We start from the raw sequence: 12,988 nt of genomic DNA, 5'->3' as shown, positions 1-12,988 counted from the left end.
ATTCAGCTCCCTGCTGTGGCCTGGGAAAGCAGTGGAGGATGGCCCAATACTTTGGGACCCTGCACCAGCGAGGGAGACCCGGAAGAGGTTCCTGGTTCCCAGCTTCGGATCGGCCCAGTACCGTCCGTTGCGGCTCACTTGGGGAGTGAATCATCGGACGGAAGATCTTCCTCTCTGTGTCTCTTCCTCTCTATATTTCTGACTTTGTAATAAAATAAATAAATCTTTTAAAAAATGTAGATGAAGCCGTCAGCCCTGGGTCCCAGACGCAGGACCCCAGGCCCAGCAGGGACTCACCGTGTGGCCTGTGGGACTGTGGCATCATGCCAGCATGCCTTATAAGAGTGCTGCCGGTTCTTCTCCTTCCCACCTGGCTCCTTGCAAGTGTGTCTGAAACCTGGAAGATGGGTGCAGGACTTGGGCAGTCAGCGTTCCTCTGTCCCTGGGACTCCTGATGAAGACCACAGAACGGGGACCGAGTTACTGGCTGCTCACTTTGGCTTGGCCCAGCTCTAGCTGTTGGGGTCATTTGCGAAGTGAATTAGTCCCTTCATTTTGCCTTTCAAATCAATATTTATATGATGACTGCTACTGTGTGCTGGAAGTGGGGCAGGCTCTGCAGGCAGACCTGAGGGTCATTGTTGGCCCCGGCCTAGAGTCTGTGCTGTCCTGTGTATGCGTGTGTCAGGGGTGGACATACAGGCAGCTGTGGGCCCTCCCCACACTGCTGTGTTTCCAGCCAGGCAGAGTGGGCCCTGTGTTGGGGTGGCAGATCTGCCGGCACCCCTCCCCCCACCCCCAGGCAGGTGTAGTTGAGGTTTCTGGACGGGCTTGACGGGTCTGGAAGGAGCTGGCCCAAGCCAGAGGACTGAGTAGGCTGGGACCAGGGAGCAGCAGAGAGAGTCAGCTGGGACCAAGGCCCACTTCTGCTGCCGTGCTCACCCTTCTCAAGCTCCTAGGACCCAACCGCCCCCCCAGCTGACTCGTTTTCTCCCGGCCGTGAAGGGGAAAATAAACAACTTGTTCTCCACTAGGATCCTCCTGGCTTGAGGGTGGACTTTGATTTCTGGGCAGGCTGGGACAGGCCCCACAGCTGGAACCAGGGGCTGGGGAGGGAGGGAGGAGTTTGCTGCACTGCTCTTATCTTATCGAAGGGCCTTGCCAAGGGTCACGGGACCACTGGTCTTCCTGCTCACACACTCTAATTTACTGGTTGGGTGTGTTTATGGGGGAGGCATGCTGCTCAGCAGGCTTGCAAAATCGGCCTTTCAGGGTGGCCACAGGCTGTCCCCAGGGTGTGTCTGCGAGTAGCTGGGGACCCAGCGCTGGCTGGCTAGCTGACCAGGTAACCCTAGGATGCTGCCCTGCCTGCCTCCGGCTCCTCAGACCCTCTTCTTGTGCTTCCCTGGTTCTCAGCCCTGCTGGCCTCTCAGCACTTGGCCACACTCAGCTGCATCTCATGTCAGGGCCTTGCACATGGGCCCATGGCCCCTGCCTAAAAACCTGGAGCAGTCTCCTTGTCGCACAGTGTGTTGGCAGGATTATGTCACGTCTCCTTTCAGATACACTCTGCCATTACCATCCATTGGTCCATAAATTCCCCAGTGCACCTACCATGTTCTGAAACTAGGCTTTTTTGGAGTAGCTGTTTATCCCCTAACTTGCAGGATCCCTGTAGCTGGGCTCACCACCTGTTACGTAGTATCTGCATGGGAAATACTTTCGAATCAGAATCAAATCACCCAAGATGAACCTGGACTGAATCAGGAAGGGCCAGTGCCCCAGCTGGGCGTAGATAAACAGAGAATGTGGCTGGAGGGAGAATGTTGGATTACTCAGGCATCCAGCAAGAAGGAGGGCTCTGGCCCAAGCACTTGCAGTTTCATTTTTTCCAGTGGGAACAGCAGGAGCTTCCTCCTCTCTGTCCCTGCCTGTGGTCAGGGAGTGCAGTCACTATGTTGGTCAGTGTGTGTACACCTAGGTTGTGTGAGTCAATAGAACTGTTAAGGAGATAGCAGCCTGCAGGTGTGGGAGGAGCCTAAGGGAGGCCGAGCACCTGCTGAGAGGAATGCAGGAGCCACTGGAAAGCTAGCCCAGCGTTTCTCCACTGCAAGATTCTACCTGTAGTACCCTAATACCTTCATAGCTGGTCTCTGGTCTCCCCCCCCACCCCCGCCTGCAAGCAGAGTATCCCAGGAAAATGCTGCTGACCCAGGCTAATCAGGGGAACTACCAATTCTGAAAACACCGGGGGAAAAGAAAAAAAAGGCCTTGGAGGAATTTCCCCTATTGCTTCCCCAGGAGGCTGTTGGTCAAGCAGAAGGCGGTGGGGCAAGAACTGGACCCAGTGCCCCCAGAAGTCCCAGTCTACATGTGAACCCTGGGCTCTCAGGTCTTTGCTGAACTGCCTGGCAACCCTGCCTGCCCTAGGCAGTGTGAGTGACACTGTGTCTCAGGGTCTACTGGAGGTCAGGGTGGGACCCTGTTCCTTCTGAGGGGCACCCTACCTCGGTAAACCTTACTGGCCAGATTACCCCTCCTTTCTGTCTCACAGGAAAACAGAAACTTCCACGCCAGCATCCTCCACTGACAGCAGGCCAACATTTGAAACAAGCAAAGATGGCTCATGCTGGGTTGGAGTGCCCAGGGCCAAGAGCAGACTGGAGCCTGATTGTCCTGGGAGACAGGGTACAGGGAAATGGGGCAAAAGGGCTGCTTCAGATTCCAGCTTTATGGCATGTCCTCCGTGTGGCTAGGGCAGGGCACCTGCCTTCCCTAAGCCTCACGTTCTCTCAGAACGAAAGCAGAACACCGCATATGTGCCAGACTTCCTCCAGGGTGCTGACGCCCAACGGCTCAGTCATCCTCCACCAGGGATACCACTCTTTCCCCAACCCCAGTTTCTCAACTGAAAAGCAGGTTAAAAATGAACCCTCCACTTGGGCTGCTCACGGAACTGTGTGTCAGAAAGTAGGAGAGTTTGTGCACTTCTAGTCTTCTTTTAAGATTTCTTTTTTGCAAAAGAGAGAGAGGGAAAGTAAGAGGCATCTTTTATCCGCTGGTTCATTCTTCAGATGGCTGCAACAGCCAGGTGTGGGCCAGGCTGGAGTCAGGAGCCGAGAATTCCATCCTGGTCTTCCTTGTGGGTGCAGGGCCCCAAGCACTTGGGGTATCCTTCTCTGTGTTCCTAGTTGCACGGTCTAGGAGTGCAAGTGTAGCAGCCAGGATTAGAACCCAACAGGACATCTGATATGGATTCAGGCATGCAAGTTGATGCTTATCAGTGGCTGCACCCAGTCACCACGTTTACTCCAAGGTTTTCATGTACCCCTGATTTTTTTTTAATATTCATTTTTATTGGAAAGTAAGATATACAGAGAGAAGGATAGATAGAGAGGAAGATCTTCCACCTGCTTCCCAAAAGGCTGCAAAGGCTGGAGCTGAGCCAATTTGAAGCCAGGAGTCAGGGGCCTCCTCCAAGTCTCCCAACGCAGGTGCAGGGTCCCAGAACTCTGGACCACCCTCAACTGCTTTCCCAGGCCACAAGCAGGGAGCTGGATGGGAAGTGGAGGAGGGGCAGGAGTAGAACCTGCGTCCCTATGGCATCCCAGGGCTTGCAAGGCCAGGACTTCAGCCACTAGGTTACCACGCCTGGCCTCGTGCCCCTGACTTTTGCCAACTTGTCTTCACCACGTTCTACGCGGGCCTCCGCTTTCCCTGTGAATACAACAGGGGACACGTCTGCTGTCTCTCCATAGAGGTTGTTAAATACCTTCAAAGTGCAGAGACCACCACAGGTGCTGCCAGGTAAACTTGCGTCAATCTTCCAGGGTATCCGATAAAGGTGCGCCCTCTGCTGATCGGGGTCCGGAAACACACCCTGGGAAGTAGGGAAAACCACGGTGCCTCATGGAGGTATTTCTGGAAGCGGGAATATAGAGGGCGCCGAGCCCTAGAACAACCTATGTATGAACAGATTGAAAAAAATTGCTGAGGAGCCTAAAGTGAGAACGCCGCACCTGGAACGCAGAAGGACGACCATTAGCGGTGCGGCTGATACATCCTCCCCCCTAAATCAGGTGCATTTGGTTTGCGCACGGGCGCGGAGCATCCCGGGAAGCGTAGTTCACAGCCGGGCACCCCGCACCGCACCCTGATGCCCTGGCGGCGAGTGGACTCCATTTCCCGAGGAGCCCCGGGCCACGGGCTTGCGGGGAGGGGGCGGGAGCCGCCGTGGCGTCTGTCCACGGGCCGAGCCGTGGGGGGTGGGGGCTCACAGCGAAGCGCCGCGGCGGCCGTGGGCTGGCGTCCGAGTGACCTGGTCAGGGCCATGTCCGCGTGAGGCCGCTGCCGCCCCGCGACCCCGACCCGGCCCCCGCCAGGCTGCTCCGCGCACCATGGGCTCCATCCTGAGCCGCCGCATCGCGGGCGTGGAGGACATCGACATCCAGGCCAACTCGGCCTATCGCTACCCCCCGAAGTCAGGTGAGCCAAGCCCCCGACGTCCGGGCTTGGAACGCCGGCCGGACGGCGGGCGCGCGCCGTGCGGCAGTCCCGTCGGCCGAGGGGCGCCTGCAGGTTCCTGCCCCGAAGCTGCGCGCCGGGCAGCCCGACTCGGGGGCTGCAGCCTTGCACTAGGGCCCCCGGGTCGCACCTGGAGCTGCTGCGCCCGGGACCGGTGACCTTGGGCCCTCGTTCTGCCCCAGCGCGTCCGGGCTCCCTCCTGCCTTGCCGAGGGTCTCTTGCGAGCGTGAAGCCCCTCTGCCGGGGCCTGGCTGCTGCTCGTGGTCTGCTGGGACTGTGGACTTTGAGGCGGCCGCGGCCAGTTGTCGCGCACTTGGTGTGTTGCCGCGGAGTCCGGGCCGGTAGTCCAGGGCGCTTTTGTAGCGGGCGGGCGTGTGGCATGTGGGTGGGAGGGGGAGGGAGGCCGGGCCCCTGGAGGTGGCGGTGGGACAGGGCCCTGAGCCCTCCGAGGAGAAAGTGGCTTAGTCAAGGCGCCAGCGCTGGAGGAGGCTCAGCTGGGGCTGGTTGTGGGGGCGCCTTGCTAGAGGAGCCTCCTCCTGCTGGTGCTGGAGGCCTGGCTGGGTCGCTTGGAGGGTCCTCAGGGCCAGGTTGCGCTGGTGCGTCTGATGCCCTTCGCTTCGACAGGTGCTGGCCCTGACCTCGGAGGTCGCTAAGGGTCTGGGGATAAGAAGGGGCGGGGACCCAGAGCAGTTTACTCATCTGTAACATGGGCGGAAGCTTGCAAAGCACTCAGGGCCGCACCTGGCACCACACGGAAGTTGCTGGAAAGGGGGTGAGTGGCTCAGGCCTTCACTGCAGGAAGGGGTGTGGCAGGGGCTTGGCATGTTTGTTGCTGGCCCTCCGGTGCCCCTGACCCGAGCACACTGGGTGGCCCTGGCAAGTTTGTGGCATGCCCAGCAGCGCTGTGGGATTCCTGTGTGGCAGGCTTTGTCGGCCCTTCTTAAGCACCCCCTCTCCCCTGGGGTCTGGGCTTGGTTTCAGAACCGGTCAGAGAAGCCCTCAGTCAGCTGCCATTGCTTGGCTGGCCACAGTCCCCCATGCAGGGTGGCCTGGGACGGATAGCTGGTTCTGTGCCTGCCCGGCACGGAGGCTGTCCCAGTCCACCGCTGTTCTTCGCTTTCTGTCCTTTGTGTCCCTGAGTGACTGTTCTTCCCGTGATTCCTCTTGCCTCACAGGAGGGCCTTGGGGTGCTAGTCCCATGCTGGTGCTCCCGCAGGCTGCCCAGGTGCCTCAGGAGAACCCCGTAAGGGAGGGTGGTGGGAGAAAAAAGGGTGAACTGGGGGGCTGTGAAAACAAAGGGGAAGATGGTGCTGGGGGTGTCCGTTTACAGGAGAATTGTCACGTCTTCAAGGTGCTGTGTGGGTTGTGGATGCCTTCAAAGAGGAAGAATCATGGGGTGCAACTGCCTGCAGCAGCGCTTAGCATGAGTGTGAACTTGGCTTTCTTTGTAAATGGTCTTGATTCTTGACAGCTTAATCGAGGTGTAATCTGCCATACAATGCAGTACAGCTGCTGTTGTAAACGTCCTGATTGATGCTTGTTGGCGAATTCAGAACTGTGCAGTTGTCAGCCACAGCCCCTCATGTGTTTTCCTGGCCTCTGAAAGTCCCTTTGTGCCCGTTTACAGGCAGGGCCTGTGCCAGCCCGTCGCTGATGGGCTGTCTTCAGTGTTTGCCCTTTTGCACTTGGCAGAGTCACCCGGCAGGCCGCTTCCCTGAGTCTGGCTTCTTCCTTGGGATCCATGCTGTAGCGTGGCAGTGGTGTTATGGAACACCCCACGGCTGGTTGGAGGGGTTGCTAGAGGGTCTTACCCCAACGCTCAGCAGACCAAGTGCTAACTCCGAGCTGCTTGTAGGGCTTCAGGTGCCCACCCTGTGGGTGTCGCAAGTTAAACCTCCACTTGCACTACTGGCATCCCATATGGGAGCTGGTTCCTGTCCCAGCTGCTCCACCTCTGATCCAGCTCCCTACTAACACACCTAGGAAAGCAGAGGAGGATGGCCCGTGTGTGGGTCCCTGTACCCACATGAGAGACCCGGAGGAAGCACCTGGCTTTGGCTGATTCAGCCCCAACCATTGTGGCTGTTTTGGGGAGTGAGTGCACCATCTGATGGAGAGTTTTGTTTGATTCTTCTCTCTGTGTAACTCTGCCTTTCATATAAAACAAACACATAAAAATAAACAAAAGTAGTACTGTAGTGCAAAGTGTAGAGCCAGGAGTTGGACATCTGTGCTTAACCCCCGTGTTCAGGGGAGTAGGGATCAGGCTTCTCTGAGGTTGAGGTTGGGGCTGTGAGTGCGTGCTGGGCTTGTGTCGGAGCTCCTGCTTGGCATGTACTGCTGGTGGCCTGCCTTCGGGTTGGAGTGCCAGCGGAGGGGCTGTGCTTCCTGGGGACGGCCCCTGTAGGAGAGACGCGTGACCTGTGTGGGATCCTGCAGGCCAGGGCAGCACTGCGTCAGTGGAGGGAGTTCCCGTGGGTTAAAGCAGGGCACAGGGGTGGGGGAGGGCGCTGCGGGAATCCTGCGTGCTCACTGTGAGTTGTGTGTGGTGCTCGGAATGGGTATTTATCTCTGTTGCCTCTGTACCTAAGAATGAAGTGGTTTCGTCATATGTTTTTAAGATTTATTTACTTATGGGCCTGGCATGAGGGTTTAGTGGCTAAATTCTTGCCTTGCATCCGTTGGATCTCGTACGGTTTGTGTCCCAGCTGCTCCACTTTCCATTCAGTTCCCTACCTGCAGCCTGGGAAGGCAGTAGAGGACAGCCCAAAGCCTTAGGACCCTGCACCCTACAGTGGGAGGCCCGAAAGGAGCTCCAGGCTCCTGGCTTCAGATTGGCTCAGCTCCAGCTATTGTGGCCACTTGGCGAGTGAACCAGCAGATGGAGGTTCTATTCTTTCTGTAAATCTGCCTTTTCATTTAAAAAAAAAAAAAACTTAAGACAAATTTTTTTTTTTTTTTTTTTGCTTGTTTGAAAGGCAGTTACCGAGAAATGAAGAGAGAAGTTTTGGTCGCTCCCCCAACGGCACCAACAGCCAGGGTTGGACCAGGCCAAGGCCAGGACCTGGAGCTTCATCCAGGTCTCCCACAGGTGGCAGAAATCGCAGGACATCTTCTGTGCCTTCCCACAGACTTGTTAGCAAGGGAGCTGGATCAGGAGTGGAGTAGCAGTGACTTGGATGGGCACTCACATGGGATGCAGGCATCACAGGCAGAGGCTTAACCTGGAACACCACAACACCAGCTCTGTGTGGCCTTTTGACCAGGAACTTCAAAGCGGTGACATTGTTTCATTTATCTGTCTGTTTTTTACAGGTGTATATTTATTTGAAAGGCAGAGAAACAGGGAGAGACACAGAAAAATCTTGCATCCTCTGGTTTACTCCCCAAGTGGCCACAGTGGCCTTGGCAGGGCCAGGTCAAAGCCAGGAGCCACAACTCGATCCTGGCCTCACGTGTCGGAGACGAGATCTAAGCACTGAGTTATCGTTTCTCACTCTTGCTGTTGTAGGACGAGAAGCTGGGACTCCAACCAGCACGTCAGTAGGTATGGGCATACTGTCCCAGGCAGTGGTTTAACTGGCTCACGCCAGAATGCCTGCCTCTGAGCATTTCTTAAATGGATCTGCACAGGCTGGCTTGTAGTGAAATGGGTTCAGCCACTGCTTGCAAACCCTGCATGCTCTGTTTCCAGCTTGGCTTTCTGCTAATGTGACTGGAAAAGCAGCAGTTGGTGACCTGAGCACGAGTCCCTGCTGCCTCGGTGGGCGATCTGGCTGGAATTTCTGGCTCCTAGTTTGAGCTTGCGTCAGTCCTGGCTGTTGTGGGTGTTTGAGGATTAAATCAGTGGTTGGAAAATCCCTCTCTGCCTCTTTCTTTCAAAGATTTATCTGTTATTTGAAAGATAGAGGACGGAGAAGCAGAGGCAGAGAGATGCTTCATCTGCTGATCTACTCCCTAGGTGACCACAGTGACCAGAGCTGGCCCAGGTCGAAGTCAGGAGCCAGGAGCTTCTAGCTCTCTCAGCATGCAGGGGCCTAAGCGTTTGGGCCCTCCTCAGCTACTGTTTCAGGCACATTAGCAGGAAGCTGGGTAAGGTGCCTAGAACGGGCACCAATATGGGCTACCAGCACAGGAGGTGGTGGCTTTTCCTGCCACTTCGTGGTAGCAGCCCTTCCGCCTTTCAGATGAATAAATAAATATTTAAAAAGTATATCTTTGCTGGGGCCTGGCATGATAGCTTAGCGACTGAAGTCCTCGCCTTGCGTGTGCTAGGATCCCATATGGACGCTGCTTCATGTCCTGGTGGCCCCGCTTCCCATCCAGCTCCCTGCTTATGACCTGGAAGAGCAGTGGAGGACGACCCAAAGCCTTGGGACCCTGCACCCACATGGGAGACCAGGAAGAAGCTCCTGACTCCTGGCTTTGGATCAGCACAGTTCCAGCTGTTGTGGCCGCTTGGGGAGTGAATCATCGAATGGATGAAAGCTCTTCCTTTCTGTCTCTTCTCCTCTCTGTATATCTGATTTTCCACTAAAAAAAAAAAAAATCTTAAGAAATATATGTATGTCTTTGCCAGGCTCTGTGCGATAATCTAGTGGCCAGATCCTTGCCTTATGTCCACTAGGATCTCATGTGGTGCTGGTTCATGTCCTGGCTGCTTAACTTTCCAAATGGCTCTCTGATTGTGTCCTGGGAAAGCAGTGGAGGACAACCCAAAGCCTTGGGACCCTGCACCTGGCTCCTGGCTTCGGATTTGCTCAGCTCTGGCTGTTGGGGCCACTTGGGGAGTGAACCAGCAGGTGGTAGATCTTTATCTCTTTCTCTGTCTGCCTTTCCAATACAAAAATAATTTAAAAATGTGTGTGTGTGTGTACATCGTTGCCTAACTCAAGGTCATGAAGATTGTCTCTTTCCCTGAAGTGTTGGAGTTGTAGCACACGTTCAGGTCTGCTCCACATGGAGCTCTTTCCTGCTGGCATCCCTTGTGAGCTGGAGAGTTCATGCAACTGCTGGGTGTTGGATTCGGTTATCTGGGCATAACCCTTTGTGTGGTTGCATACTAGGCTCTTGTACTAGATAGCTCTGTCCTCCTTCAGGAATCAGTTGGTTGTAAAAGTGAGAGTTTGCTTTTTAAAAATATTTTGCTGTTTTTTATTTGAAAAGCTTTTTATTGAGAGAGGGGTAGATGGCTTTTTCATGTGTGGGTTTACTCCTCAAATGGCTGCAGCATTACGACTGGGCCGGGCTGAAGCCAGGAGTCCATCCCCGTCTCCCTTGTTGTTGTAGGGCCCAAGTAGTTGGCCATCTGCTGTTGCTTTCCTGGATTCATTAGCATAGAGCTGGATTGGAAGTGGAACAGCTGGGACTTGAACTAGCACCCTATGGGATGTCAGTGCTGCTAGTAGCAGCTTACACTGTGGACCCAACCTGAGGGTTTGTGTTGGAGCTCCCCGTTCGGTTCCACCGAGCCGTCTGTCCCTGTGCTGCTCAGCTGGAGTGATCTTGCAGGCTAGTTGACATTGGGCTGTGGGCTGTGTGGGGAGACATTTTGGTCACAGCAGGTGTGCGTGTTTGCTGCTGACACCTAGCAGGAAACCTTCCCATTATGGAGCCCCAGGTGCCTGCTGAGATGGCAGAAGCTTGGTCTGTCCTCACACTGGCACTGTATGGCTATTCACTGAATGCCCACAGCATTCCTCCCCCCCAGCTTTGGTGTGAGCTGGCATTGTTTTGGGCATAGGCGGTCTTCTGTGTTCGTGTGTGGATGTTGCAGTCAGCTTGCTGAGTCCTACACAGACAAGGGTGGCCTCCCATGGGAGATCAGCATGGTGGCCTGAGGAGGGTACCTGCCCAGCAGGAGATCTAGGGGATGCACAGAACCAGGTGCCCACAGCTCTGCCTTCCTTTCTGATTGTTGACTTCCTGATTCTTTTTTCAGGCAGTTTGGATGAGGCAAGGGACACAGCTTTTCCCAGCCCAGTGGCAATACAGTTTCCTCCTTTAAGAAGGAGTTGATTTTGATGAAGATGTGAAGGGCAGCTCGCAGCCTACGGTGGGGTTTCCAGTGCTGTGAGCAGGCAGTGAGTATCTCTGGGGTGGGGGTGCTGCATCTCACCCCGGGGTGTCATGGAGATCAGGGCCAAGAGTTTAGGGTGCACTTTGTGTGTGCAGCAGTCTACACGTAAGCACCACGTGGTCATGGGTTTGCTCTGCAGAGGCTCTGATGGGCTCACGAAGGAGCAGGCAGGGGTTCTGGATAAGGGATGAGGACGCTGTGTCCCTGAAGGGCCTTCTGCCAGTGGAGACTGTGGCTTGAGGGAGACCTCAGAGACCATTGGTTCCAGTTGAGGTGGTGACAGGAGACGGCTTTACAGAGGTTTAAAGACCTTTGGTCATATGGTTCTGGTGCTGGCTCGTGTCCTGGCTACTCCACTTCCCATCCGGCTCCCTGCAGATACGCCTGATAAAGCAGTGGAGGATGGTGTTAGTGCTTGCACCAATGTGGGAGACACAGAGGATGCTCCAGGCGCTTGGCTTTGAACTGACCCAGCTCTGATCATTCCTAGACATGAACCAAAGCAGGTGAAAGATCTCTCTGGTGGTGTGTCTGCCTCTCTAACTCTGCATTTTAAATTAATTAATTAAAAAGCCTGCATTGCCATGACACAGTGAGCTGAGGTTTGGTCACACCCTGAGTCCTCTGTGTCAGGGAACAGTGCTGGGCTTCTGTTGATGGGAAGCTGGTGTGTTTTTCGTTGTTGTTACAAGTATATAGAGAAGGTGTGCTTTCTGAGCACCTACATTTAGATGATATTTTAGATAAAAAAGGACAGTGACAACCCATTTTTTTTAAAGATTTATTTATTTTTATTGAAGAGCAGATTTAGAGAAGGAGAGACAGAGAGAAAGCTCTTCCATCTGCTGGTTTACTTCCCAAGTGGCTGCAGTGGCTGGGGCTGAGCCAATCCAAAGCCAAAAGCCAGGAGCTTCCCCCCGGGTCTCCCACGTGGGTGCAGGGTCCCAAGGCTTTGGGCCGTCCTCTGCTGCTTTCCCAGGCCTCAGGCAGGGAGCTGGATGGGAAGTGGGACAGCCAGGACATGGACCAGTGTCCATATGGGATTCTGGCATGTGCAAGGTGAGGATTTAGCCACTAGGCTATCATGCCAAGCCTAACAACCCAAATCTTTTGACTTGGCCAACTAGAGTCTGAAGACTGGCTTGAGCCAGCAGTGGATACCGATGTGAGCCCTGCTGAGGTGTTCTGGTGTTGTAGCAGTGTCCATCTTCAGCCTGGAGAGCCCTGAGTGTCCCTCCCCCCACCTGTGTCTCCACGGGCAGGTGCTGTCCTGAGGCCTTGGTCTCTGGGAGCTGGAAGAACCGGCTGTTCTCTGCTGGCTCCTGTGTGACTCAGCTCTCCCAGGTCAGCCCTTAGCAAACTCGTTGATTCTGCCTATCACTCTCTACTTGCCATCTTCCCAGCCCTTATGACATCTCACTAGTTGTGTCCACAGGCCAAGGAGCTCTCCCTGCTAATGTACTGGGGAGAGTGGTGGGAGATGGCCCCTGTGGTTGGGCCCCTGCACCCATAGGGGAGTCTCGGATGGAACCTGTGTTGTCTGCCTGGCCCACCAGCATTGCTGGGGCGATGCCCGAGTCTGTGGGGCTGGCTGCTGCTCTCTTCCCGGGGAGGGGCTTGGGGAGAGAGAATTATCGAGGTTCATTGGAAAGGTAAAACAGCAGAGGGAGAACACACAGAGCTTGTCCTCAGTTCATGTCCCGAGTGGCCTCAGTTGGGGCTGGGCCAGGAGCTCCATCCAGGCTTCACATGTGGTGTCAGGGACCCGAGGTCTGGAGCCCTTCTCCGGTGCCTCCCAGGCACATTTGAGGAAGCTGGGTCAGAAGTGTGGAGTAGCTAAGACCAAAGTGAAGGGCTGTTGTGGTGGTGTATAAAGCCAATCTTCCACCTGTGGTGCCGGCATCCGTAGGGCAGGTGTTTCATGTTCCTCCTGCTGCACTTTTGATCCAGCAAGTCCAAGGACTTGGGCTCCTATGCTCTCAGGGGAGCTACTAGCATTGGACCAGCCTAGCCCTGGCCATTCCAGGTATTTGGGGAGTGAACCAGCAGATTGAAGATCTCTCTGGTCCTATTTCTCCTTCTGTAACTTTGGCTTTCAAGTAAAATAAATCTTTAAAAAAGAATGAGAATGGGCCCAGTGCAATAGTCTAGTGGCTGAAGTCCTCGCTTTGCATGCACCAGGATCCCATATGGGTTCTTATCCCAGCTGCTCCACTTGCCATCCAGCTCTCTGTTTGTGGCTTGGGAAGGCAATAGAAAATGGTCCAAAGTCAGGACCCTGCACCTGCGTGTGGGAGATGTGGAAGAAGCTCCTGGCTCCTGGCTTTGGATTGGCTCAGCTCTGGCTGTTGTGGCCGCTTGGGGAGTGAACCAACAGATGTTCAG

The 12,988-nt window shown here is 55.1% G+C and overlaps 1 protein-coding gene across 7 annotated transcripts in view; it reads left to right on the top strand.

The window, feature by feature from the left end:
* Positions 1–4,253: 4,253 nt before the first annotated feature.
* Positions 4,254–12,988, top strand: part of MGRN1 (mahogunin ring finger 1) — a 38,019-nt gene continuing 29,284 nt past the window's right edge. For 2 of the 7 annotated variants that reach the window (XM_040973417.1, XM_040973415.1), the window contains exons 1-2: positions 4,254–4,485; positions 5,587–5,589. In XM_040973417.1, the coding sequence (XP_040829351.1) occupies positions 4,398–4,485; positions 5,587–5,589 (91 nt within the window). In that variant the 5' untranslated portion in view covers positions 4,254–4,397. The remainder of the gene's footprint in view (positions 4,486–5,586; positions 5,590–12,988) is intronic. The other 5 variants (XM_040973411.1, XM_040973413.1, XM_040973414.1 and 2 more) reach the window with 4 other exon arrangements.

Source organism: Ochotona curzoniae, unplaced genomic scaffold (genome assembly GCF_017591425.1).
Source record: "Ochotona curzoniae isolate NIBS_2020 unplaced genomic scaffold, NIBS_Ocur_1.0 contig_2321, whole genome shotgun sequence".
Taxonomy (NCBI): domain Eukaryota; kingdom Metazoa; phylum Chordata; class Mammalia; order Lagomorpha; family Ochotonidae; genus Ochotona; species Ochotona curzoniae.
Note: the sequence above shows the minus strand (reverse complement) of the source record. Positions and strands in the feature narration are given on the sequence as shown.